The 23,694-nt window shown below is 42.7% G+C and overlaps 2 protein-coding genes across 2 annotated transcripts in view; one reads left to right on the forward strand and one right to left on the reverse strand.

Annotated features, from left to right (window-relative positions):
• The first annotated feature begins 426 nt into the window (after positions 1–426).
• Positions 427–2,710, forward strand: rtraf (RNA transcription, translation and transport factor). Its single transcript, XM_026301809.1, has 8 exons — positions 427–577; positions 980–1,104; positions 1,297–1,396; positions 1,668–1,748; positions 1,844–1,932; positions 2,151–2,219; positions 2,331–2,379; positions 2,469–2,710. Exons 1-8 carry the CDS (start codon positions 517–519, stop codon positions 2,621–2,623), a joined length of 729 nt encoding a protein of 242 aa, XP_026157594.1. The 5' UTR covers positions 427–516; the 3' UTR covers positions 2,624–2,710.
• Positions 2,711–3,108: 398 nt separating this feature from the next.
• Positions 3,109–23,694, reverse strand: part of nid2a (nidogen 2a (osteonidogen)) — a 33,669-nt gene continuing 13,083 nt past the window's right edge. The window contains exons 9-46 of the mRNA XM_026301774.1: positions 23,355–23,654; positions 22,732–22,843; positions 21,033–21,072; positions 20,782–20,891; positions 20,554–20,687; positions 20,327–20,438; positions 19,676–19,876; positions 19,362–19,592; positions 15,423–15,560; positions 14,636–14,764; positions 13,797–13,922; positions 13,487–13,623; positions 13,280–13,385; positions 13,060–13,193; positions 12,858–12,963; positions 12,637–12,770; positions 12,435–12,540; positions 12,219–12,352; positions 12,009–12,114; positions 11,460–11,593; positions 11,253–11,358; positions 11,021–11,154; positions 10,834–10,939; positions 10,445–10,569; positions 10,243–10,348; positions 10,022–10,155; positions 9,823–9,928; positions 9,607–9,740; positions 9,412–9,517; positions 8,077–8,206; positions 7,889–7,989; positions 7,597–7,769; positions 6,951–7,080; positions 6,690–6,861; positions 5,500–5,657; positions 5,265–5,388; positions 5,024–5,136; positions 3,109–3,840 (exon numbers count right to left, since the gene is read on the reverse strand). Of these exons, the coding sequence (XP_026157559.1) occupies positions 3,830–3,840; positions 5,024–5,136; positions 5,265–5,388; positions 5,500–5,657; positions 6,690–6,861; positions 6,951–7,080; positions 7,597–7,769; positions 7,889–7,989; positions 8,077–8,206; positions 9,412–9,517; positions 9,607–9,740; positions 9,823–9,928; positions 10,022–10,155; positions 10,243–10,348; positions 10,445–10,569; positions 10,834–10,939; positions 11,021–11,154; positions 11,253–11,358; positions 11,460–11,593; positions 12,009–12,114; positions 12,219–12,352; positions 12,435–12,540; positions 12,637–12,770; positions 12,858–12,963; positions 13,060–13,193; positions 13,280–13,385; positions 13,487–13,623; positions 13,797–13,922; positions 14,636–14,764; positions 15,423–15,560; positions 19,362–19,592; positions 19,676–19,876; positions 20,327–20,438; positions 20,554–20,687; positions 20,782–20,891; positions 21,033–21,072; positions 22,732–22,843; positions 23,355–23,654 (4,899 nt within the window). The 3' untranslated portion in view covers positions 3,109–3,829. The remainder of the gene's footprint in view (positions 3,841–5,023; positions 5,137–5,264; positions 5,389–5,499; positions 5,658–6,689; positions 6,862–6,950; positions 7,081–7,596; positions 7,770–7,888; positions 7,990–8,076; positions 8,207–9,411; positions 9,518–9,606; positions 9,741–9,822; positions 9,929–10,021; positions 10,156–10,242; positions 10,349–10,444; positions 10,570–10,833; positions 10,940–11,020; positions 11,155–11,252; positions 11,359–11,459; positions 11,594–12,008; positions 12,115–12,218; positions 12,353–12,434; positions 12,541–12,636; positions 12,771–12,857; positions 12,964–13,059; positions 13,194–13,279; positions 13,386–13,486; positions 13,624–13,796; positions 13,923–14,635; positions 14,765–15,422; positions 15,561–19,361; positions 19,593–19,675; positions 19,877–20,326; positions 20,439–20,553; positions 20,688–20,781; positions 20,892–21,032; positions 21,073–22,731; positions 22,844–23,354; positions 23,655–23,694) is intronic.

The raw sequence follows: 23,694 nt of genomic DNA on the forward strand, positions 1-23,694 counted from the left end.
ATTTACTCAAATCACCTTAACTTTGCAGACTCATGATTTTTTTTAGGCTCTTTCTGCAGTAAAATACATGAGATTGGAAACAAAATGAGTTCCTCAGCTTCTTTGTTTTAATCTTAAATCTGTCTGAAATTCCAGAAATATACTGAAGTTGTTCCCCAGCCTCACTGGTCTCCCTCTCCTCACAAATCCCAATATAACATTTAGGACCATAAATTTTGACGAGAATAAAATGTTCAGGAGTATTTCAAACTGAAATCAACCTGAAGGGAGCAGAGCATCAGTAGCTAAGCAAACATTTCGAAATTTGGATAAATTGGTAAAAAAAAAAAAAAGATTTAACTGTGAAGACTTCGTAATTAGTGCTGTTGCTCACTAATTCTTTTTATTTTGATAGTTTTAAAAGGAAGTCGTAGGCGGCGCATGCGCGGTATCACATACAGCAAGCGTGAGAAAGAGCCGAGACGGGCAACTATTAGCTAAAGAAAACTGCGGTTTTCACGCAGAAGACGCGTAGAAATGTTTCGGAGGAAGCTGACAGCTCTAGATTACCACAACCCCAGTGGATTTGACTGCACAGGTGAGTCAGAAAACTCACGGAGCTCTTGGATTGTTTCGGTGAAGTTGGCTAACGTGTCATAAGTACTGCCGGTATTATAGCCATACGATGTAGACAACGCAGTGCCAAACCCCAATAAATAAATAGTGGGTTTTACGAAGGGTGCGTTATTACCGACAAACTTTCATGTTTGTTCGGACATCAGATAAATAAACAGTATTTCAATGCACTGCTCTTTCATTCGGCATAGATAATTCTGATCGTTCAGCTTTGGACGTTGTGATTTTGTTCGTTTGGCAAAAGAGCAAAAGGCATTTTATCTAAATATACTCACTCGGATTTAATTTCGAGGCTTTAAGTAGCCATTTTGTAGTGTGTCTATCTGTGCATGAACACAGTCCAAGGTCTCTGCTCTCTGCTCAGATGAGACACAGTTCAGGAACTGCATTGTTTGGCTGGAGGACCAGAAGATCCGGCATTATAAGATCGAGGACAGAGGCAACCTGAGGAACATCCCCAGCTCAGACTGGCCCAAAGCTTATGAGAAGGTGAACAAACTGAAACCAAAACCCTAAACCCAAGTCTTAACCCTGTAAAAAAAACACTCACACAGTGACACTGATTCTCACCTTAAATCTGAGACAGACACTGTCATGAAAAGAAACAGGAGTGATGTATTGACTGATACTTGAAGTAGTTCCAGCAGTTTCTCACGAGCAGGAGTTTGTGCTTTTGTGCAGTACCTGCAGGATCTGACCTGTCCATTCGGACTCCAGGACAAACAGGAGGCCTTGGACTGGTTACTGGGCCTGGCAGTACGATACGAATATGGAGACAATGGTAAGAAGAAGTCATAAAAACATCTTTTTATATGCTGTTTCTTTCTTGGAAATAAATAAAGTCATACTTCAGACACGTACCAAGAGTGAAGTATGAGTACTACATGCCTCTGTACTACAATGTGGTAATACTAACAATGACCAGTAGATGGAGACATTAGAAAAGGAATAACTCAATTTCCTATGAAGAACTTACATATAAGCCTCAACCTAAGTGTCATCTAATATGCATCTATAGATTAATGGTATATGTGTTATGTGCCTCTCTGCAGTGGAGAAGTATAAGAACTGTCAGCCTCTGGCAGCCTCCAGTGACGGTGACAAAGCAGTGGACCCTCTGGTCAATCTTGACAGTAAGAAGAAACACACTCTCATCTTCCTTTTGATTTTATCCTCCTGTGTGTTTGTTCCAGATAACAGATGAAATGATCTTGTTTGTGTTTTTCAGGTAATTCACCAGATTTCAAAGCAGGAGTGACTGCTCTGGCCAACATCCTCAAGATACCACGGCACGATGACTACCTGGTTATGCTCAAGGTGAGAATATGTTTCTCCATTCTACATCTTATGTGATAACATGTTTTTCCCTTTGTGTTATAATTCAGTTGTGAAAGGATGAATCTTACCTTAATCTGTCAGGCTTCAGTCCCGGTTGATCAGGTGACACCTGTGGTTACTCTGGTAATAGCAAGCATAATTTCACACAACAGCAAATTCTAAATGATTTTATTTGTGTGTTCATGTGCACCTCTCAGGCCATTCGTATTCTGATCCAGGAGAGACTTTCTCCAGAAGCCATCTCTAAAGCCAGCCAAAACAAAGAGGTAAACCAAAACTGCTTTAACAATGATGCGTTTTGAGACATCTCTTTGAATTTAAACAGATTTAAACAAGGACTAAATATTTTAAAGTCTCATTGTTGTTTCCTTTTCCAGGGTGTTCCAGTCACTTTAGACAAGCACATCTTGGGTTTTGACACTGGAGGTGAGAGCTGCAATGCAGACTGGTGTTAACACACATGTAAAACTTAATCATCTGTTGGAAAGTCAAATAAATGTCTGCCTTCTCCTCAGATGCAACTCTGAACGAGGCAGCCCAGATTCTACGCCTGCTGCACATCGAGGAGCTGAGGGAGCTGCAGACCAAGATCAACGAGGCCATCGTAGCCGTTCAGGCCATCATAGCTGACCCCAAGACAGACCACAGGCTGGGCAAGGTCGGCAGATGAGGGCGAGGATGGAGAGAGACTAGAGGACAGAGTGTGATTTGTTTTGGAGAAGTCTTTTTTTGTTTTTTTGTTTGCTTGAGAGGGACAGAAATAAGTTTCTGTTTTTTTTTTTTCCGTTATTGCAGGAGGTCAGACAGATAAGAGAATATGGAGCGAATATCAAGTTGTCAGATTCTGCCTTTCATTGTTGTACAGCAGTATAGATAAGTTGCCATCAAAACATGTTACAGTAATTGCTGAATTGTTAGGTCGATGCTTCTGAACTATGTTTCAGCAGAAACCACAGAAAAGCTGAAATATTTAAATTGACTTATATTTGTATGATTTGTTTCCAGACAAAACATTTTTGCAGCTGGAAAAAAATATTTTCAGATGGTTTACACTGACACTGTGTGTGTGTGGGGGGGGGACTATAAAAAAAAACTTAACAAAGGCTCCTGTGCTGCTGTTACTAATATAACACAATAACCTCCAAGAAAGTCTGATTCAAGAAAAGTACCAAATCACATTTTATTGTTATAAATATCACATCTTATAAAAAAAGAATGATTTGAAAAGTAGTAGAAGTATTAAAAAAATGTGGCCAAAAGAATGTAATGTCATCAGATTAGTAGTGCAGACTGATGTGACAGGAGTGTCTGGCTCTTCTCCTCTTGCTTCATATTTATCTGGAAGTGTATCAAACCTACCACTGAACTGGATCCCAAAACATCTCATTCTTCCTTGTACCTGTATTTGTTAGTGTCCAGAAACCAGTCTAAATGCTAAATAATTAGACTGGGGCTGAATGTCCACAGAGGAAACTGACGCTCAGCTTCACAGCAGAACTTTGGTTTGTTTTAACACTCTTCGTGTTATTCTACACTGACATACATTTTAGAATCGCATTTCATTGGTCTATTGCTTTACTCAATAGAAAAAAACTCATACAAAATTACAATAAACAAAACTAAAAATGAGGTATGAAACAAATTTACAAAACATTTTTGGGGGGGTTACATCTTTAAGGTGAGATAACGGAGCTGTGGTGGGTTGTAAATTTGCTCTGATGGTCAATCTGGAAACAGGAAGCCATTGTGCTCCCCACTGATCATCCTTTCCTCTGAGGGACCCTGGAGAGGGCTCTTACAGAGTGGTCCTGCCCTCTGTTCAAGAATCGCCCCAGAATTTTAGCACCATATGGACCCTGCGACTGGACGTCCATAGCTAGTGACTCCCTGGGACACAGAAATCACAAAGCTGTAAGACAATATGGCCTTTTTAACACTTTGACACATTTACAGATCCATGTGGAAATGAGGAGTTAAGGCCCTGGTTTCTCTTCCTGTGTGAATCCAAATGAAAGCTTTAGTGCTGCGGAGGCCTAATGACAGAACAAACAGTCCATCCATCTTGAACAAAGCCCTACACTTAACAGCTTGTGGCGACTGAGAATTACCTCCGTAAAGAACGCGTGTGTGTGCTCATGTATTCAACAATAACAGCTTTTAAGCCTCTTACAACCAGCTCCCAAACCCTTAACAAGTGTGTTTTAGAGCTGTCATCACAGCCAGAATTACACCACACATCCACATCTTTGAAGCACACGGCTGCTATTTAGTCTGAGGCTTTAGAGTGTTAGAGGGCATGCAGCAGTGACATTTACAGCAACACACACATGAAACCGTCATCGCTTGGACTGTATTGAGGACGAGACGCACAAATTGGATCGTGAGCACAAACTTGCCTATTGTGACCAGATTCTACACTGCAGATGTGTGGCTTTGACAGTGCCATCAGGAAGGTGCTACTTTCGGGATTATCTTGTATTTAGATGGCTGCTTTGTACTTTAAAGGCATTTAACACGGGGCTTTGGAGGGATTTGAAGGCATCTGCAGAAATCAACACATCAAACATGACACATATTAACACAAAACACAGGTAGAAGGTCGCACACAGCTGTGTAATCACTGTTCTTTGGTCTCGTGTATGTTAGTCCCAAGTAGAGGGTCGCAGACAGCTGTATAATCATTCACATACACCCAGGTCTTTTTCATGAGCGTATGTGAAGTCACCACACACACACAACTTACACACAGGTACAGAGGTCGGGTAGAGGGTCTAAACAGCTGTGTGATGACTGTTTTCTGGGTTCAAGGTGATGAAAAACAAACCTGGGTCTTACCAGACAACAAAGGGTGCATTTACATGGGCTGAGAAAATCTGTTTTTTTGACATGCAGAACCAAAGCGACATGTCTGAACAGTGTGTGTGTGTGTGTGTGTGTGTGTGTGTAACTGAATGAGCTATAGTGTGCGCCTGTGTGTTTGCGGGAAACAGCAAAGTAAAATAAAATCAAAAATACTGTACATTAAAACCAAGATTAGTGTTGTGCTGTGTGTACAGCATGTGTATCGCACCTGATAGACAGCTGGTGGTTGCTATGGTGATGCCATATAGGTGAGAGCGCTGGTCAGGCAGGTATTCATCAGTGAACTGACTGCTGGTCTTGCTCACTGCGATCACACCATCCCTGTGAGGTGGTGGACAGAGAGGCACTGAGGGCTACATACTCAACAACCCACTGTGTAGTGATCAGTAATGAAGGAAGAACAGAGCGCAGTAAAAGGCCAGATGGTTGGGAAACAAATAGATGACTACCTCCTCCAGTCTGTGTAATAGAAGTGGTTCCTGTAGTAGACCATGCTGAATGGGTAGTTGAGGCTGGAGTGGATCACTCTTCGACCTGAACCATCTGGGTATACACACTCTAAATGCTTTGTACCTGAAAGAAACAACTCAGAGCTAACTACGCTGAAGAGCAGCACATGTAAATGTGACAGTCGAAGCAGCAGCCGTCCCTTTAAAAGTGGTAATCTGGAAAGGTAGAGTTTACCTGCATCGGCCCAGCAGATCTGTCCTGATGAAGAGTCATATGTGAGAGCGTTTGGCAAACCAATGCCATCAGACACCACCAGCCTGCGGTTCTGACCATCCACTGACGAGCTCTCGATCTTGGGAGCTTCTCTGTTCCAGTCTGTCCAATACAGAGTACTGCAGATAGAGACGGGGGAGACTGAAATCATGATGCCAGACTGTAGATCATTGTGTGCATAACACACACCGCATCACCAATCAACTTCCACACACATACCGTGTGTTTATGAGTGTGTGTTAATCCATATGATGAATGTATGAGTGAGCCGTGTTGGTGTATGAGATGTTCACAAGTGCTTTTATAACACGTGCACATGATTTTTGTGACTCTGCAGCACTGTGTGTGGTTATGTTTCTGTGTATGTGTGTAAGATGTGTAACGTGCAGGCTCAGAAATCTCAGCACATGTTTATTCTTAAGTCTAACCATGTGAAGCTGCAATTACCTTTAGGCTTTTCAGAACACACATGCGTATATATGCACACCCACAAACACAAACACACACACGCACACCCACAAACACGCACACCCACAAACACACACACACACACACACACACACACACACACGCACGCACAAACACCCCTTGCCCTTGAGTCAGAAAATAAACTTTCAGCTGTCGAACCAATGATGGAAAACACGCACTTGAGGTTTTATGATTTGCGCTGCTGCTGCTATGTTTAACCATTTATATCAACCACATTACCACACACACACACACACACGTGTGTGCACACACACACCTGTTGATTATGTGATTAGTTGCAATGATGAAAAGCAGATGTTATTCCTGGAGGGGCTTTTATTACATGTGTGTGTCTGCCCAGGATTAATATTAGTAAATCTAGTGCAGTGTTTTGTCTCTGTTTGGTGCAACACCCACAGAGAAAGCACTAAAAGTCTCTTATGTGACTAAAAGTATGAGTACCTGTCTCGTACTGATGTCATATTGAGATCACAGTACCAAGTCTAGATCTCTGACTCAGTCCTTTCTGAGAAATGGCTTTAAAACACAAGCTGCCCCTGTAATAATGAGGGCAGCTTGTGTTTATGTCATGCTAATGGGCTGAAAAACATCTGTCTTCTGCTGATAACAAATCACTGCAGATTCAACGAAGGCTGTGTGTCATTGTGCCTTAAGGGTTTTACCCAGTGGAAGAGACCACTATGATGGCCCGGGGGTTGACAAGGTCTGTATCAAACAGTGTCCGCCTCCCACTGCCGTCCAGGTTGGAGGTTTCAATCATATCAGGGTTTGAGTCGACCCAGAACATCAGCCTGCGTTTGACATCCACCGCCAAACCTTCTGGACTGACCAGATCTGCAGGGAGCAGGAAGACCGTACACAGCATATTGAGATCATTTGAAACATCACACAGTAAGTGTGGAAGTGTAAATGTGTGTCCTTACTTGTGTTAATGAGAATCTCGGGCTCAGCTCCTGGTGCCACTGAAGCCCTGTTAATCGTTCTTGCGGACAAATCCGTCCAATAGACTTTGTTCTCTTTGCAATCATAAGCTATACCAACAACTATGGAACCCTGGACACACAGAAATAATGAGATATGTTCATTATATTATAATTACAGCCACAGTCCACCTGCTGTTACTGGCTATAGTAAATATAAGTAAAAAGTCTCATTCCTTTGTCATATGACCTGACAACACCAGGATACATTACAGGATCGGTTTATAACTAGCAGCTTATTTAATGTTCTACTGCAACCATAGCTTAATGATGCAGTGAGTTCTTCACAACCACAAAAAGCTTCTGGTGTGTTTATTTAGAAGCTGATTTGTCTATATGAATATAAACTTCTATACATTATTAAATATTTGACTAATCAGATATTTGCTAAAACGCAGGTGCAAGGTCAAAAGAGCAACACAGACCCACTCGTAGGACACAGTAACACAGCTGATACAGAACTGACCTTTGGTAACACGTATCATATAATTATCTATTATCTACCGATGTGCATAGGAATCAGCAAAGAAAATAATTATGTAAAATTGACAGAATATGTCAACATGCAGCTGCTTCATTCGTCACTCACATGTAGAGTCAGTAGTGTTTTGGACCGGGCCGCATCCAGTCTGGTCCCGTTGAGAGGCAGAGCTCCTATTTTTTGTCCCTGAGCATACAGCAGCGTGACCTCAGTGTATGGTGGCGGGGTCACATCTGGACGGGGCAGTGGTCGCACGGTGGGTGGGGCCACTGACGGAAGGCCTGAGACAAAACAAAAACTTCAGCCATGACTGGCAGCAGTGAACCTGCCAGGATGCAGTTACTGTAAGTTCCCTGGTATTTTAACCACAGACGGGTTGTACAGGTGGAGAGATACTTACACGCAGGTTTGACAACATTATTTGATTGGGTACCAGGAACCTCCCGCCCATCCTGATCCACACACCAGCAGTAAGTGGTCTCGCCATAACACTGGACTGGCCTGAAGGACAATTCACTTTCTCAAATATTTTGCTATCAGTGAAACAATTCTACCTGCTGTTTGTGTGTGTGTGTGTGTGCCGGGTACCTGAAGTGTCCATCTGGCTCACATTGAGGCACGTATTGTTGTGGCTCTGGTTTTCCACCGTAGTGCTCTATCAAACTCGCCCTCCACCGCTCACACACACTCTCAGGTCGCTGTGTTGGTACCACAGGGACTGAGGGGGAAGCAGATAAAACAAACCCACTTTAAAGCCAAAAATAATCCTCCACTATAATTCAGATATTATTTTGTTTCAAATACCATTATTCATTCATTTATATTCTTAGATTGGAGCACACTGAAATCATTTAATAGTGATAGCTGGAGTGCTTGATTAATGCTGTGGGAAGGCTCTGTGTTTAAAGAGGCACACACACATATGCACACACATCTTGCTTTTGTCAAAACTGTTTATCTTGTGAAATCCCTGTAGTAACTCACTTTATAGGAGAGCTTTAAAACTAAACCCAAAACCACTTTAGGCTTCAGCTGATGTTTAGCTTGGCCTCTCTCGCTGTATTTTTCTAATGTGGCACTGCACAGTTTCTACGCCAAGGAGGAGACCAGGACAAGAAGTCAGCAACCCAATAGTCAGCGATCAGAGGTAAAGACAGAACACAAAGTAAACACAGACTGATGTCTCCTAATAAATTTTGCCAGCAGGATTTAGTGTAGTGACGGTTAGCATGCTGCAATCCCGTCCTGTGAATTACAGGTTTTCACTCCCATTTATTCTTTCACCAGAGGACACATTAAATTTAGTAGATGTACTTTCCAGAAACTGGCAATATGTGGACTGTCCACCAAATCTGTGCTAATACGGTGACCTGTATTTCTCACGTGGTACACCAGAATACAGACTTACTAACCAACACACGAATTTGAGTCTAATGTGGATGCTTGTTGAAATCATCAAAAACTAAAATGTGTTTTAAATTTAACTTGTGAATATGTCTGAAATGGTCAAGCAGTGTGGTTAAAGCAAGAAAAATAAAGTGGCTTTCTCATTTGAACCAGAGGAAATGATTTCCGAACCAAAAAGGAGCAGAAAACGTTGTATCAGTGAGAATTATGAAACAAGAAGGTAATGAAATCTACAAGCATGTCCATAACTTAACATAAAGTCTGCATCCAGACTGAGTCCTTCTGTGTACCAGCGTCTGTAGGGTGGGTGCAACACTGTGCTGACACTCAACAGGCCAGCCAACACATCTTGTTTTGGTTTGGTTGTCTAGCAACAGGAAGTTTGCTCATCTTACTGCAAAATGGTCACTTCAGATGTTTGGACCATTGGAATTTATAGCAAGGGCTGAATTTATAGAACAGCCTCTGTGTGTATGTTACTGTGTGAGTGAGAGGGCCGGAGAGTCACAGCCTCACCTGGTCTGTCACAGTCTTTGGGTGCTGCACCAGGAGGAGTCCTGGTTCCTGGTCTCTCCTGTCCCCTGTTGTCCACACACCAACAATATCCAGTGGATCCGTGACACTGATACACATAATAACAACCACATTATTAATAATCAGAACACAAAAAACAGAATCATCTGTGTGTGCTATAAGAGAAATGAGTTAAACCTGTTGAGATATGTACTGTCCATTATCATCACACTGAGGTACATAGTCTCCAACTATAGGATATCCCTCTGGACCGGTGGTCTGTACACGGTCTCTGTGGTGCTCACAGTCAGTTTTAGGACGTGTTGGCTCAGCTGAACAAGGACAAACAAAACGTGAAAACTTTTTAATCTAACACTTTTAGTGAAAGCCATTTTCTAGGAAAAAGGTAAATACCTGGTCTGTCACAGTCTTTGGGTGTTGCACCAGGTGGAGTCCTGGTTCCTGGTCTTTCTTGTCCCCTGCTGTCCACACACCAACAATATCCAGTGGAGTCGTGACACTGATACACATAAATTAAACTGTACAATGAACAAAAACAAGAGAAACAAGAAAAATAATCAGCAGTATGTGTTGGAGGTGAATTAGGTTTTACCTGCTGAGGTAGGTACTGTCCATTATCATCACACTGAGGTACATAGGCTCCGGCTATAGGATATCCCTCTGGACTGAGGGTCTGTACACGGTCTCTGTGGTGCTCACAGTGAGTTTTAGGACGTGTTGGCTCAGCTGAGGATGTAAGGATTAAAAAAATGTGAGAATCTTTTAATATAATCTTTTTAGTGAAAGCCATTTTCTAGGAAAAAAGGTAAATACCTGGTCTGTCACAGTCTTTGGGTGTTGCACCAGGAGGAGTCCTGGTTCCTGGTCTCTCTTGTCCCCTGTTGTCCACACACCAACAATATCCAGTGGAGCTGTGACACTGATACACATAACAAATAAAACTGTATAATGAACAAAAACAAGAAAAACCAGAAAAAGAATCAGCAGTATGTGTTGGAAGTGAATTAAGTTTTACCTGCTGAGATATGTACTGCCCATTATCATCACACTGAGGTACATAGGCTCCGGCTATAGGATATCCCTCTGGACTGGTGGTCTGTACACGGTCTCTGTGGTGCTCACAGTGAGTTTTAGGACGCTCTGGTTTAGGTGGAAAACATTTACAAGTTTGCACAAGTTATTAAAAACACACTAACTGTTTCAAGCAAATCACCTAAACTGTGCACCCTTTACATAGTCAACATATCTTTCATAGACTGGTCTGTGGCACGTCGTGTATTATTGAAATGACCGCTAACCAAAATTTAATTTTGAACAGAATTAGTTGTTCAGTGTGTGCTTTACATTTGGCATTGCATATTATCACCACCATCATCATCTGGTGAATCGTCCTGACAGTCTCACCTGGTTTGTAACAGTCTACAGGTGCTGCACCAGGAGGAGTCCTGGTTCCTGGTTTTTCCTTTCCCGTGCCGTCCACACACCAACAATGTCCAGTGGAACCATGACACTGATACACACAATATTAATAATAAGTATAATGACAGGAGTAAGGACATTATGTCTCTACACACTAAAAGCCTGATTTTACCTGCTGAGCTGTGTACTGTCCATTATCATCACACTGAGGAACAAACGCTCCTGGTATAGGATATCCCTCTGGACTGGTGGTCTGTACACTGTCTCTGTGCAGCTCACAGTGAGTTTTAGGACGTGTTGGCTCAGCTGAAGATTTCATTTTAAATAACAGTAAATACACAGCCTTAATGAGACTGACAGACTTGGTAGTATAAGCACAGAAAGAAACAAACCCCTTTCCTTACCTGGTCTGTCACAGTCTCTGCGTGCTGTACCAGGTGGAGTCCTGGTTCCTGGTCTCTCCTGTCCCCTGCTGTCCACACACCAACAATATCCAGTGGATCCGTGACACTGGAGCAGCAGTGGTTGATAGCAGAATTATGCTCATATGTCATGTCACTCAATGTTACTTTAAATGCATAAATGGCACAATTTTAACACTAGATGGTAACCTGCAATGGTGAGTACTGTCCATTATCATCACACTGAGGTACATAGGCTCCAGCTATAGGAAATCCCTCTGGACTGGTGGTCTGTACACGGTCTCTGTGGTGCTCACAGTGAGTTTTAGGACGTGTTGGCTCAGCTGGATAAGAAAGATGGACAATATCATAGAAATATTCTTACAGAGCATGTCTAACAGCACATACTATGCTTCAGGCTGCTCTTTTATTCTACTGTCCTTTATTTTCAACCTTCCACCAGTCACAGTCTCACTTTGATATCACCTGTTTTTCCAGGCATTCCCAGGCTATGACCCAATGACCTCAACAGGGCACCACTTTCAAGGTTACACAACACTCACATAAACATGCTGTGTATTTGACCTGTCAGTGAGTTGAGTAATAAGTGGGTTCACAGGTCAGTGTTTAGCAGGAAAGCCTCAGAGACATGATACACCTGCTGACGCCGGTGCTGTTACTACAGACGACAAGCGGTTTGAAGTGCTGGTTTGGAGCAAAGAGAGAGTCTGTCCATCCACATGGATTTCTCTTTCTCACCTGGTCTGTCACAGTCTACAGGTGGTGCACCAGGTGGAGTCTTGGTTCCTGGTCTCTCCTGTCCCCTGCTGTCCACACACCAGCAATGCCCTGTGGAACCATGGCACTGAAATAGCAACATCAGTAGATAAATTCATTCATTCATTGTTAGTGTTAGGTCACAAGGATGAAATGGAAATTTCACAGATTAAACAAAAAACAAGCACTGACCTGTAATGGTGTGTACTGTCCATTATCATCACACTGAGGTACATAGTCTCCAACTATAGGATATCCCTCTGGACTGGTGGTCTGTACACGGTCTCTGTGGTGCTCACAGTGAGTTTTAGGACGTGTTGGCTCAGCTGAACAAGGACAAACAAAACGTGAAAACTTTTTAATCTAACACTTTTAGTGAAAGCCATTTTCTAGGAAAAAGGTAAATACCTGGTCTGTCACAGTCTTTGGGTCTTGCACCAGGAGGAGTCCTGGTTCCTGGTCTTTCTTGTCCCCTGCTGTCCACACACCAACAATATCCAGTGGAGCCGTGACACTGATACACATAACAAATAAAACTGTACAATGAACAAAAACAAGAAAAACCAGAAAAAGAATCAGCAGTATGTGTTGGAAGTGAATTAAGTTTTACCTGCTGAGATATGTACTGTCCATTATCATCACACTGAGGTACATAGGCTCCGGCTATAGGATATCCCTCTGGACTGGTGGTCTGTACACGGTCTCTGTGGTGCTCACAGTGAGTTTTAGGACGTGTTGGCTCAGCTGAGGATGTAAGGATTAAAAAAATGTGAGAATCTTTTAATATAATCTTTTTAGTGAAAGCCATTTTCTAGGAAAAAAGGTAAATACCTGGTCTGTCACAGTCACTGGGTGCTGTACCAGGTGGAGTCCTGGTTCCTGGTCTCTCCTGTCCCCTGTTGTCCACACACCAACAATATCCAGTGGAGCTGTGACACTGATACACATAACAAATAAAACTGTATAATGAACAAAAACAAGAAAAACCAGAAAAAGAATCAGCAGTATGTGTTGGAAGTGAATTAAGTTTTACCTGCTGAGATATGTACTGCCCATTATCATCACACTGAGGTACATAGGCTCCGGCTATAGGATATCCCTCTGGACTGGTGGTCTGTACACGGTCTCTGTGGTGCTCACAGTGAGTTTTAGGACGTGTTGGCTCAGCTGAGGATGTAAGGATTAAAAAAATGTGAGAATCTTTTAATATAATCTTTTTAGTGAAAGCCATTTTCTAGGAAAAAGGTAAATACCTGGTCTGTCACAGTCACTGGGTGCTGTACCAGGTGGAGTCCTGGTTCCTGGTCTCTCCTGTCCCCTGTTGTCCACACACCAACAATATCCAGTGGAACCGTGACACTGGAGTGAATTAGCATTTTGTTATTTATAAAATCAGTACATTATTCAACTCAAGTCATCAGTCAGTCCTGCACTTTACCACTGTGTCAGTCAGTGCCCACCTGCAGGGGTCGGTAATGCCCATCAGAGTCGCACTGTGGGATGAACGCTCCAAGACTTGGCCGTCCACCAGGTTGCAGTCCACTCTGCAGACTGTCTCTGTGGTGCTCACACTGGCTCTTTGGTCGGACAGTCTGTCCTGTGGAAAGAAAGGTCAAACAATATGAGCCCTATCGCTGTGGCTGTAACAGCCCCCACAGCACAAAACACTGTAATACACTGTATGATTCTTCCAGTTACATTGTCAAATCAGATCTTTCATAACGCAACATTTGTCACTATCATGCATCACCACAATGGTGTTTTACTGACCTTCCTGCTGGGTACAGTGGAAGCCATCACCATAAAACCCAGGCTGGCACTGGCACTGGAAGGATCCCATTCCATTGATACATCTGGCATTGACGTGACATGGAGAGGAACTGCACTCGTCTATATCTATAAAATCAGAATGTGAAAAATACATTCAAAACCACAAATGGAGAAAGGCATGCTAGGATTGGAATTTGGAAACTCCACTACAGTAAGTCTAGAAATGTATGCTGATGTATGCAGTGATATGTGGCAGCTGTGTTCAGTGGTATCTTTCAATATTTAGATAATTGCAAGGCCTCATGTAAGGCATTACATTATCTGTCAAGCTCAGGAGGTTTTAAAGACAGTTCATCACAAGTTCACAGTGAGGTGAAAAGAGGACGAGGACACACACACACACACACACACACACACACACACACACACACACACACACACCAGCAGGACCTCTCTCCTCCACACATTCCAGAGCAACACACAAATTGTGTCTTTGCTCCATTTGTCTCTTACTTCCACCCCCTAATCTCAAACCCTTGTTCTCACGTTACTCCTCTCCTTCCACCTCTTGTACTCACATTTGTCACCTATCCTTCCCTCCCGCTCTGTTTCCTAGCGTTTGCAGCTGTGCACTGCTGTTGTGGAAGAAATATCATTCCTGCTCCGACCATGGGTCTCTTCCAAATATTTCGGCTGATTGTGCAACACGCAGGACTACACGCTCCAAAACATCTTTTAGGAGCAACAGGTGCAAGTGACAACCAACCCACAACCAACCCTGGTGTTCTTTTATTTATGGGTTCAGAGCTCAAGTTAACATTTCAGTCACTGCAACTTACCAACACAGGTACGTTCATCATAGCCAAACTCATAGCCACTCTGGCACTGGCAGCGGTGGCTGCCTGGCAGGTTCACACACTGAGAATGAGCGCCACATGAAGTCAATCCCTCAGCACACTCATCTATGTCTGTAGTGAGAGAAAAACAGAATCACAGTTTTTCTATAAACCCACAAGCCAGTCTACCAGGAAACCTTTAGCTAACAACATGTATCATACCCCATGTCTATGTGAGAGTAAAGCTATAATTAAGGGCGATTACTGGAGCTTTTACTGCATATACATTGTTTGCCTGCTTTGCTGGTGTTACTATAACATGCACCCCCCTCAACTAGGTTCTTGGACTGTGTTCTTAAACATACCACATGGGACCACACCACACAGTGAGTGTGTGACTAGACAGAGAGAGGCTGAGGCCTATTCATGGGAATTGAGGCTGAGCCTGCGGCTTTCCTAGTGTTGTCAGCAGGAAAAAAAGACCTGCTGCTGGGCTAATGACAGGCCACGCAACAGCTTAAAGCCCTGGAAGTCCCTGTGATGTACTCTTATTAACCTGGAGGAGGCGGAGCCAAAGGATGGAGAGGAGAGAAGAGAAGACAATAAGACCTTTAACATTAACGTGGTCTACTTCTGTGTGAGAGAAATTGAGAGAGAGAGAGAGAGAGAGAGAGAGAGAGAGAGAGAGAGTGGAGGAAAGCACTACAAAACATACATATAACCTGTGGCATCTTTAACAGTACAGTGTTGTGTAAATGCATGCTCATATAAATTACTGTGGCAGTGATACCATAGCAGTTGTGTCCATCCCCTCTGTAACCAGTAGCACACTGGCACTGGAAGGCCTGGCCCTCTAATGGGATACACTGGGCTGTGGTGTCACAGTCATGGTTCCCAGAGTAGCAGGGGTTGACCAGCTCTTGCTCCGCTACATAGAGGAGGAGAGGCAGATTAAATGATGTCACGGGTGAGAGAGGAACATTTTATGGAACATTATTGACTGTTATTAAGGTTCAAGATGTTTGTTGTTCTAAATACTTTGCAGTTTGGACAGAAATATTCAGATTCTCAGGTTCTCAGATTAAAAAACAAGTGCAGATGTCACATTAAAATAAACCTAAAGACACAAACATTTGGTAACTGCAAAGACTCTCCAACACTCGAAATGTCCTGAACTGAGATTAATTGAGATGTGCATTATTCAACAATAAAAGTCCAGTGATTGCAGCAATGATTACAGCCTAACCAAATACACATGTAAAAACGCCCCAGACAGATTCCCAAAGGACAGATCCCTTTTAGGAAGTGAGTCCCTCCATGTTCTTAATATTCAACATATGGATAAGGTTAGACACACATGTACAGACACAGACAGAGGGATGAGTGGGCGGATGTGTGTTCAGGGTTTTTCTCATACAAATACAGAGCTTAGACAAGTCAATTTAAACAACAAGCCTCAGACTAATTTCTGGAAAATCAGGAAGAAAAACAGCAGCAGAATAAAGCAAACCATGGGAAATCATTGGAAAAGAATGTGAAAGACGTGCTCTTAAGTGACGCACAGTACCACTCTACTCAAAAATGTTCCTTAGAGCACACAGGATGGGTGGCACAACATGAGCCAAGCCTCAAATACCTATCCTGTCATAGCAAGTGACTTTTTCTGCCAACATACCCACTGAAACACTGAGAAGCCCTAAAAATTGCACACATACTGAAAAAATGTATATTTATGATTAATAAAGAAATATTCTGGTTTTGTTTATGTTTTGTTTTGTTTAAAGATACCTAACCAACTGGTTTTATGGGAAAACCTTGTCACTACACCATTTGAATATTATTGCCAAATATGGCATCTTCATTGGGTTTTAACAGAGTTCAAGTTTCTGCATAGTTTATGTCAATGTCATTACTGGTCTGTAGTCCAGTTGGTTCTGATTTCTACATCTGGTCAATCAATGCACAGGAAACACACCAGCAAAAAGGAAATATTCACATTAAGAATATTTATTTAAATGATGTTTAACTGTATCAGGATGGACTTTTCTTACCACCAGGGTCATCAACCTCTATAAACAATAACACATGGATACACCTAAGCAAAATCGAATACACACACAGTCTGCTTCCATCTCCTCTAGGTCAGAGATCAGTTTTGGCTCATTATCAAAGACAAAGGGAGTCGGAGGGAGAGACTCTTCAAAGTCCTGAATGCGGCTGGGAAAAAGGAGAGATGAGAGGGTGAGATACACACCGATGGGAGAAAAGACTGAGGGATAATTAGAGAGAGAGAAGGAGAGTGGGAGTGAGGGGCGGAGGACACACACACCACACATGCACTGCACGCCATCAAAGCGATGGCTGCAGTTTCCCACCTGTTGCTTTTCTACAAAACCCCCTCCACACACATGCACAAACAGACTGGTTGTACTGGGGTGTAGCAGTAACCACAGCTAACCAAGATGACCAAGGTACAATGACCGAAATCTAACAAACAACCTTTATGGCAACATAAAATTAACTATCACTGACTTTTACTGACACGCTGAAATGACCTGAAATTTAAGAGAGCGTGGTGATGAAGTAAGGTAAGCAGCATTTTATAGGGCGTCCAGGCCGAACAGAACACCCAGTCTGGATTATAGACCTACGATTAAAACAAGCAGTTTACACGTCAACATTGCTTAAACAGAAAAGGACCAGTGTGACAGGTGTTGATTTTAGGCTCAAGGTTGTTCAGACATTATGTACTGAAACTAAATCTGTTTCCAAAAGGTCAGAGCTGACGTCCAGACAGCAACAATCACATTATTTCTATTCTATTCCATATAATTTGCTGTAGCTTAACCGCACAATTTGGTCAGTATGTTGTCTGGTAGAAATCGTACAAACACATAGTCGGGTCTGGTAAATGTGTAGCCTCTCGCTTTCTCAGGTCTTATCTTAAGTTCTTCTGATTCTCATGACGTCAGTGGGCAGCTATTCTGCATGGCAACCCCCCTCACTAGAAAATCTGTCATTGGCTGGGATATTATTTCCCACAAAGAGTGAGACCCTAGGACACACACACACACTGTCTCACATGTGCACACACCACTTAACCCATGTTTACAAAACCCCTGATCCCCAAAAGCTTTTCCAGCTGTGTCTAGCCCATATTAATGTGTGCATGTGCGTGTGTGTCAGTGCATGTGTGAGATGTGTCATCATAACCTATTTAATCAATGTGTTGACATTTAAATGACAGAAACTTGGTCTGGACTCAAAACTTGCCTGCCTCTTTGCACCCAGCCTGTCACTGTGTGGTTTTCATTAGACAGTGTAGCTGAAGAACGACTATCAACCACTGTGTGTGTATCAATCACACAAAACCTATGCCTGTAGTTATTTCTTTACACATTAGCATATTTGTGTGGTCTGTTTTTCTAGAGGTTTCTAGAGAATAGATCAGATGGTGCAAACAAATTACAGACAAGGATCGTAGAAGTAAGAGATACTCTGCATCTAATAAAATCTGAAGAAAGCTGTTAATCCTCCTCCTGTGCTCCCCTAGCTGTTTATTGTGGTTCTGGCTGATCTGCTAGATTTACTCTTGATGTGATGTTTTTGTCATTATAAGAGGAAACAGACTGTTTTAATAATCTCTGAGTCACAGTCATGGTTGCATTTACTGTAAATACCACAGAACCAAGTATTAGAACCAAATATTTTTCCTCAATGTAAAACCTCACTGAAGGTCTCTGGCCTCCATTCTAATGTAAACAGGATAGTGCCAACACATTTCAGATTCAAGTCACAAATGCCAATCGTCAGCCTGAACAACCAATTTAGTCACATGCTTTGCATTTTATTTTTGCATTTTTGTGACACAAATCATGGTTACGATGATCCTTAAAGTGGTGTAGCCTTTGGTAGACAATAAACCCAGCAGTAGTGGAGGTAATACATACTTTTCAACATCATTTTCTATGGTTCTAGTGTAATTATACACACAACTTGCAGCATGTGTGTTTAAAGCTGGTCTCCGTCCAATTGTTCACCGTGCTTTGGCTCAGGCTTTTGGTTGCAGCATTGTAACAATTACTAGGTGGTCTATTTGCTGCTGGGGCTCCAGAAGAGAAAACCTCACATCTTCAACACTCCAAGTGTATTTACCCACCTAAACACTCAGCAGTCAGTCAGGTGCTGTTCCCAGTATAGTGGGCCAGTGATGGGTTTTTGTTAAAGGCAAGACAAGGCTGGTCAGTGTCATTCGAAGCAGTCTGTGCTCACAACTCGTTGAACTTCACGCAAGGTTACTCTCATATGTTTCACAGACATTTCAAATCTCTGACATGAATCTTTGAAAGCTGGTTCTGTATTTTAGCATTTCTCAAATTAGTTGCAAAATGTGGAACAAACTGTTCTTTTGAAGCCCATGTTCTTATTCTCATGCACTGTTTTGTGTATTTTTCTTCATGTGGTTTGTGGTGTTATGACTCTCTTGTGCGTGTTTTTAATGACCGCTGGCTGAAAAATAAATCGGCATTCAGGAAAAAGTAAGGAATAATTCTACGATTCGAATTTCTTTCAGCGCAGTTTTACTCTTCTGGGAGGGAAAACCTCCGAAACAATATTTAGATCATTTGGGATAATAATAAATATGGTTACTTCCACTTCATCTCCACTGACTCGCCCTCATCTGGTGTCAAATCTGCAGTTGGATGCATTAAACCTGAACCTGACTCACCTCCGACTGGGCTGATCTTGTTGGTGACGGCGTATCTGAGGATGCGCTCCTCCTTGACGTACATCACAAACACCCTCTCCATGGTGAGCTGCAGCGTCTCCGGGGCAGCGGCGTGGTTGCTGTGTCGACATTCGCGGTAGGTGACGTTCTGCTTCAGCTGGAAGGAGAAGGACTCTGAGCCACGCTCTGCTGAAACGACTGAAAACTCCCTAACGGAGGTGGAGGTGGCAACTAGAGAAAGAGAAAACACCTTTAGGAAAAGGGGCCCATCAAATGTTATAAAGAATATTTCTGTTGGTGGTTGGGATGGTTACCGGATGGGTAGTACTGGTAAATCTCCTTGAAGGGATCTATGGTGACTTCGGCTCCAGGAGGCAGGAAGGGCACGCTGCCGCTGACTACAGTATCCACGGTCAGGTGGTTATGGTCATCAAGGCCACGACCCGTCTGGGTGATTGACAGACGCTGGTTGCCAGGGTAAAAGGTCACCTCTGCGTGCCGAGTGAACTCGGCACCTGAAGACAGAGTTAGTCAACTAATCTATCAATCAATACATCTTTTGATTGTCTATATATAGATTATTTTTATTACACATCATTGCAAACAGACCAAAGGGTGCAGTTGCATTTCATACAAAGTGGAATGTCAGCAATGCTTACATCTATACAGAACACACACACGCCACACACATACATTCGTGTGTGTACACATATGCACACACAGCTGTTTCCTATTGAAGAGGGGAGGTGGAAGCCTGATATCACATCACATCCCTGGAGATAATACAGCTGGCTGGGAGACAAAACACACACACAAAGATGTCCTCGCCGTAGAGGAGTTCCCTCATCCCTCCACACATGTTCTCAGGAGACAAGACTACGAAGCAGCAAACTCAACCAAACCCACACAAACCCACACACGCGCGCACACACACACACACACACACACACACACACACAATTTACCTGTGAATTTGAATCCCACTTGGCTATTGGGCAGCTCCAGCGCAAACAGCCATCCAAACAGCTCTCCTATTGGTGCTACTGGCATCAGAGCCCAGCCCACTGGCTCAGGTACCTGACCAATCAGAGCAAGGTTTACAAAACTCAAGTTAGAGAAGCAAGAACACGAGATGTGGATGGTAACCAAAAATTTGTAATTTGATTTTAGAAAAAGAAATATCGTGTCCTACCTCACTGATGGCAGTGTACGCTCTCCCATCTCCCACCACGATGTAAGCATGGAGATCAATGTTGTTCAGTGTGACTGGAGTTGAACCCACAATCACGGTTCCCCTCACCTTACCACTAACACGCTGTGGAGCACCTGGAGGATTAATATAGAATCACACAGGAAATTAAAAGATGAAATTTAGAACTACAAACAGTATTAATGAGAGTTAATGTTGGCGAGCTCCAACCGTCTGGTAGACAGTGGCGTCCGTTTCCATAGAATCCAGGCCGGCAGTGACAACAAAAGCCTGTGGCATAGTCTGAGCAAAATGCATTCTGGGAACATTGCTGCTGAAATCTGAGGAAGAGAACAGAATAAATCCATATTTAAATCTGCTGAATAAATCTGGGCTGTAGTGGCCCATTATTAGAAATAATGAGATTTTTGATTTTGTTTTAATATCTAATGGATTGAAATTGTTGAAATTGCTTCACAGACCTGGCACATGTTTCCTTATTCTCTGTAGTGTATGGAATCACTGAGAAGGAGAAGAAATAAGAGAAAATGAATATTCTCATCACTTCCATTCAGGCCAGTGCTGTTATTTGAAAAATTCATCTTCAATATTAATGTCGATTTTTTACTTGATCATCATACAAACACGCAGGACAACTAAATGTTGTTTCTATATAAGTGTGTGTGTGGGCACAAAGAATAAAAACGTGGACAAGATATAGGGAGACCCGTACACACACACACACACACACACACACACACACACACACACACACACACACACACACACACACACACACACACACACACCCGCACACACACACACACTGAAGGATACACATATCAGGACACTATTTTGAGAGAAACCAGCTGTTACAGCCTCCCACAACCACAGATGCAGGACATGCAGGCACAAATTCAGTACTGCTTTGTGAACTTTGGTGTGCACATTGCACATTTCAAAAGTCTAAATGCTGAAGTAGTATAATATATATAATATATAATATAACAGGTAATTTGACCCTATGGTAAAGTATAAGTCATAGGGCTTTTTACACAGGACAGAAAAGAAATGTTGCTGTCTGTTGCTGAATAGACAAGAAAATCACAGTGTTTTGCTGTAACATTCCTCAAACCATGGCAAACTATCTAATGTCTAACAGTATATATGATGTTAAATGTCTCTACAATGAAGCACTGATGAAAATGGAAAGCTGAAAGAGAACAGCAACTGGTAAGAATATTTCTGAAGGATTACCAGTCCTGATTGCAGTAGCTCTGACTGGATTCAAAGCACCACATGGAAACTTGCATAACTTCTAAGTTGAGTCTTTCACGCTTATTGCGTTGCTCTATTTGTGTTTTTGGCAAAAAACTGATTTGGGATCAGAATTCTGCATTCTCTTATCCTACAGAGGCATCACACTCACTCACTCACGCAAGCAACAGATAAACACTGGATTGTCAGCATGTTTTCACCCACAGAAGACAAATCACTGTGCTTTTACAAGCATACAAGCCTACACCAGCACTGTGGAGGAGAAACCCACATATTATCACTAACGTTTATATGTTCTGTCAGTTATCTAAACATCAAACCTCTGACAGCACTGGAAAATGTATGTGTGTGTATTGGTAAAAGATGCATTTTCACAGCTTTCGAAATTTTGACACAAGTACACACCCCAGTGCCTGTGTATGTACACTCACAGGCTCCAATAACAACCCTCTTAAGGGATGAAGACGTTTCCTAAACTTGTCCTCATCTGATTTCTTTGCATCCTCTAAGAAAAGTAGTATTTCATCCATCCAAGCTGAACTGAGTTAATGAGATGAATTTTTAATCACACGCACATTTTGACCTTTATGTAGCCAAGCAAGTTGAGAACACATTCCTATTCACAGTAAAGGCAGTAGGAGTAGTTGCAGAGGAGGGAGTATTGAACACACACACACGCACACACACACGCACACACACACACACACACACACACACACACACACACCTGGGATCTGCCAGCACAACGGCAGTATTGTACCGCCAGCTGCCGAGCAGCTCTGCAGCACAGGGTGCGGTAGTGCTACCCTCCACTCTCTCAAAGTGACCGTCCATTCATACATTCAGGACACATCCTCATATGTATACACGTATTTCTACACACACATGTGGTCTGTCTCTTACCTCGTGTGTTAAAATCAACGTCTTCCTCTTCCACGTTGACCACATGACCTCCAGGAGAAAGATGTGGTTCATTTCTGTGTGGGGAGTACACATCCACCACCTCCAGGGGAGCCTACAGATGGACATATGGGGCTATGTTCAACATCAAATATTTTTTCCCTGCTGTCACTGAGAGCCAGGCCAATGGTTTTTAACTCTCTCCAGCTGCTAGAAACCAGACAGCTGTGATATGAGTGATTTTTTTGTCATATGTATAAAGTATGCATATCATTATCATTTGCCAGCGTTTTGTTGACAGTACTATATTGTCTCCAAAACAGCGTTCCATTATAGCCACAGGATTTACACAAAATGAGTGCAATTTTATCCAGTATTACAAAAGTTTGACAGAAATCCCTTTTTTCACATTCACTTCAATATGTTATTTTTTACAGAGAATATGAAAGTAGTGTCATAGTGCTGCTTGTCTGTGAGAGTGCCTTTTGATCAAAAGAGTCATCAAAAGCCTAAAATCCTAATTCAAACCCACATTAAAAAGTATCGACACTAACAAACATTACAGTTATCCTGGCCTCCTGACTAACATAATGAATTTCATTTGCAACGAAACGTTTCAGTGTTACCTGTGGTTTCTCTTCCTGAATCTGCCGAGGATCAGGGGGAACATATTGCCTCCCTGCTGGCTCTGAACCAAACCTGGGTTCAGAGGTCAATGGTATATCTTCACTGCTATATGACACGTGAGAACCAGAATCCTCAGGAGGAGCATCAGGACTTGCTGGTTGTCGGGGCTCTGAGTGGCGACTGCCGCCAGGGGCCGGCTGGAATTGGGCGCCCCGGCTTGTCAAAGGGTAATCATCTTCCTCTTGGTTATCAGGGTCTGCATAGTCCTCAACCTCTTCATACTCAGGGGTGGTGCTGTCCTGGGAGCATAAACCATGGAGGAGACAGAGGATGTTTTCA

The sequence above is a fragment of the Mastacembelus armatus genome, chromosome 2 (assembly GCF_900324485.2).
Source record: "Mastacembelus armatus chromosome 2, fMasArm1.2, whole genome shotgun sequence".
Lineage (NCBI taxonomy): Eukaryota > Metazoa > Chordata > Actinopteri > Synbranchiformes > Mastacembelidae > Mastacembelus > Mastacembelus armatus.

Coding starts and splice junctions, on each gene's coding strand:
- rtraf (XM_026301809.1), top strand. CDS start 517: ATGTTTCGGAGGAAGCTGACAGCTCTAGATTACCACAACCCCAGTGGA. Junction 1,397..1,667: donor ATACGAATATGGAGACAATG/GTAAGAAGAAGT, acceptor GCCTCTCTGCAG/TGGAGAAGTATAAGAACTGT. Junction 2,380..2,468: donor CTTGGGTTTTGACACTGGAG/GTGAGAGCTGCA, acceptor CCTTCTCCTCAG/ATGCAACTCTGAACGAGGCA.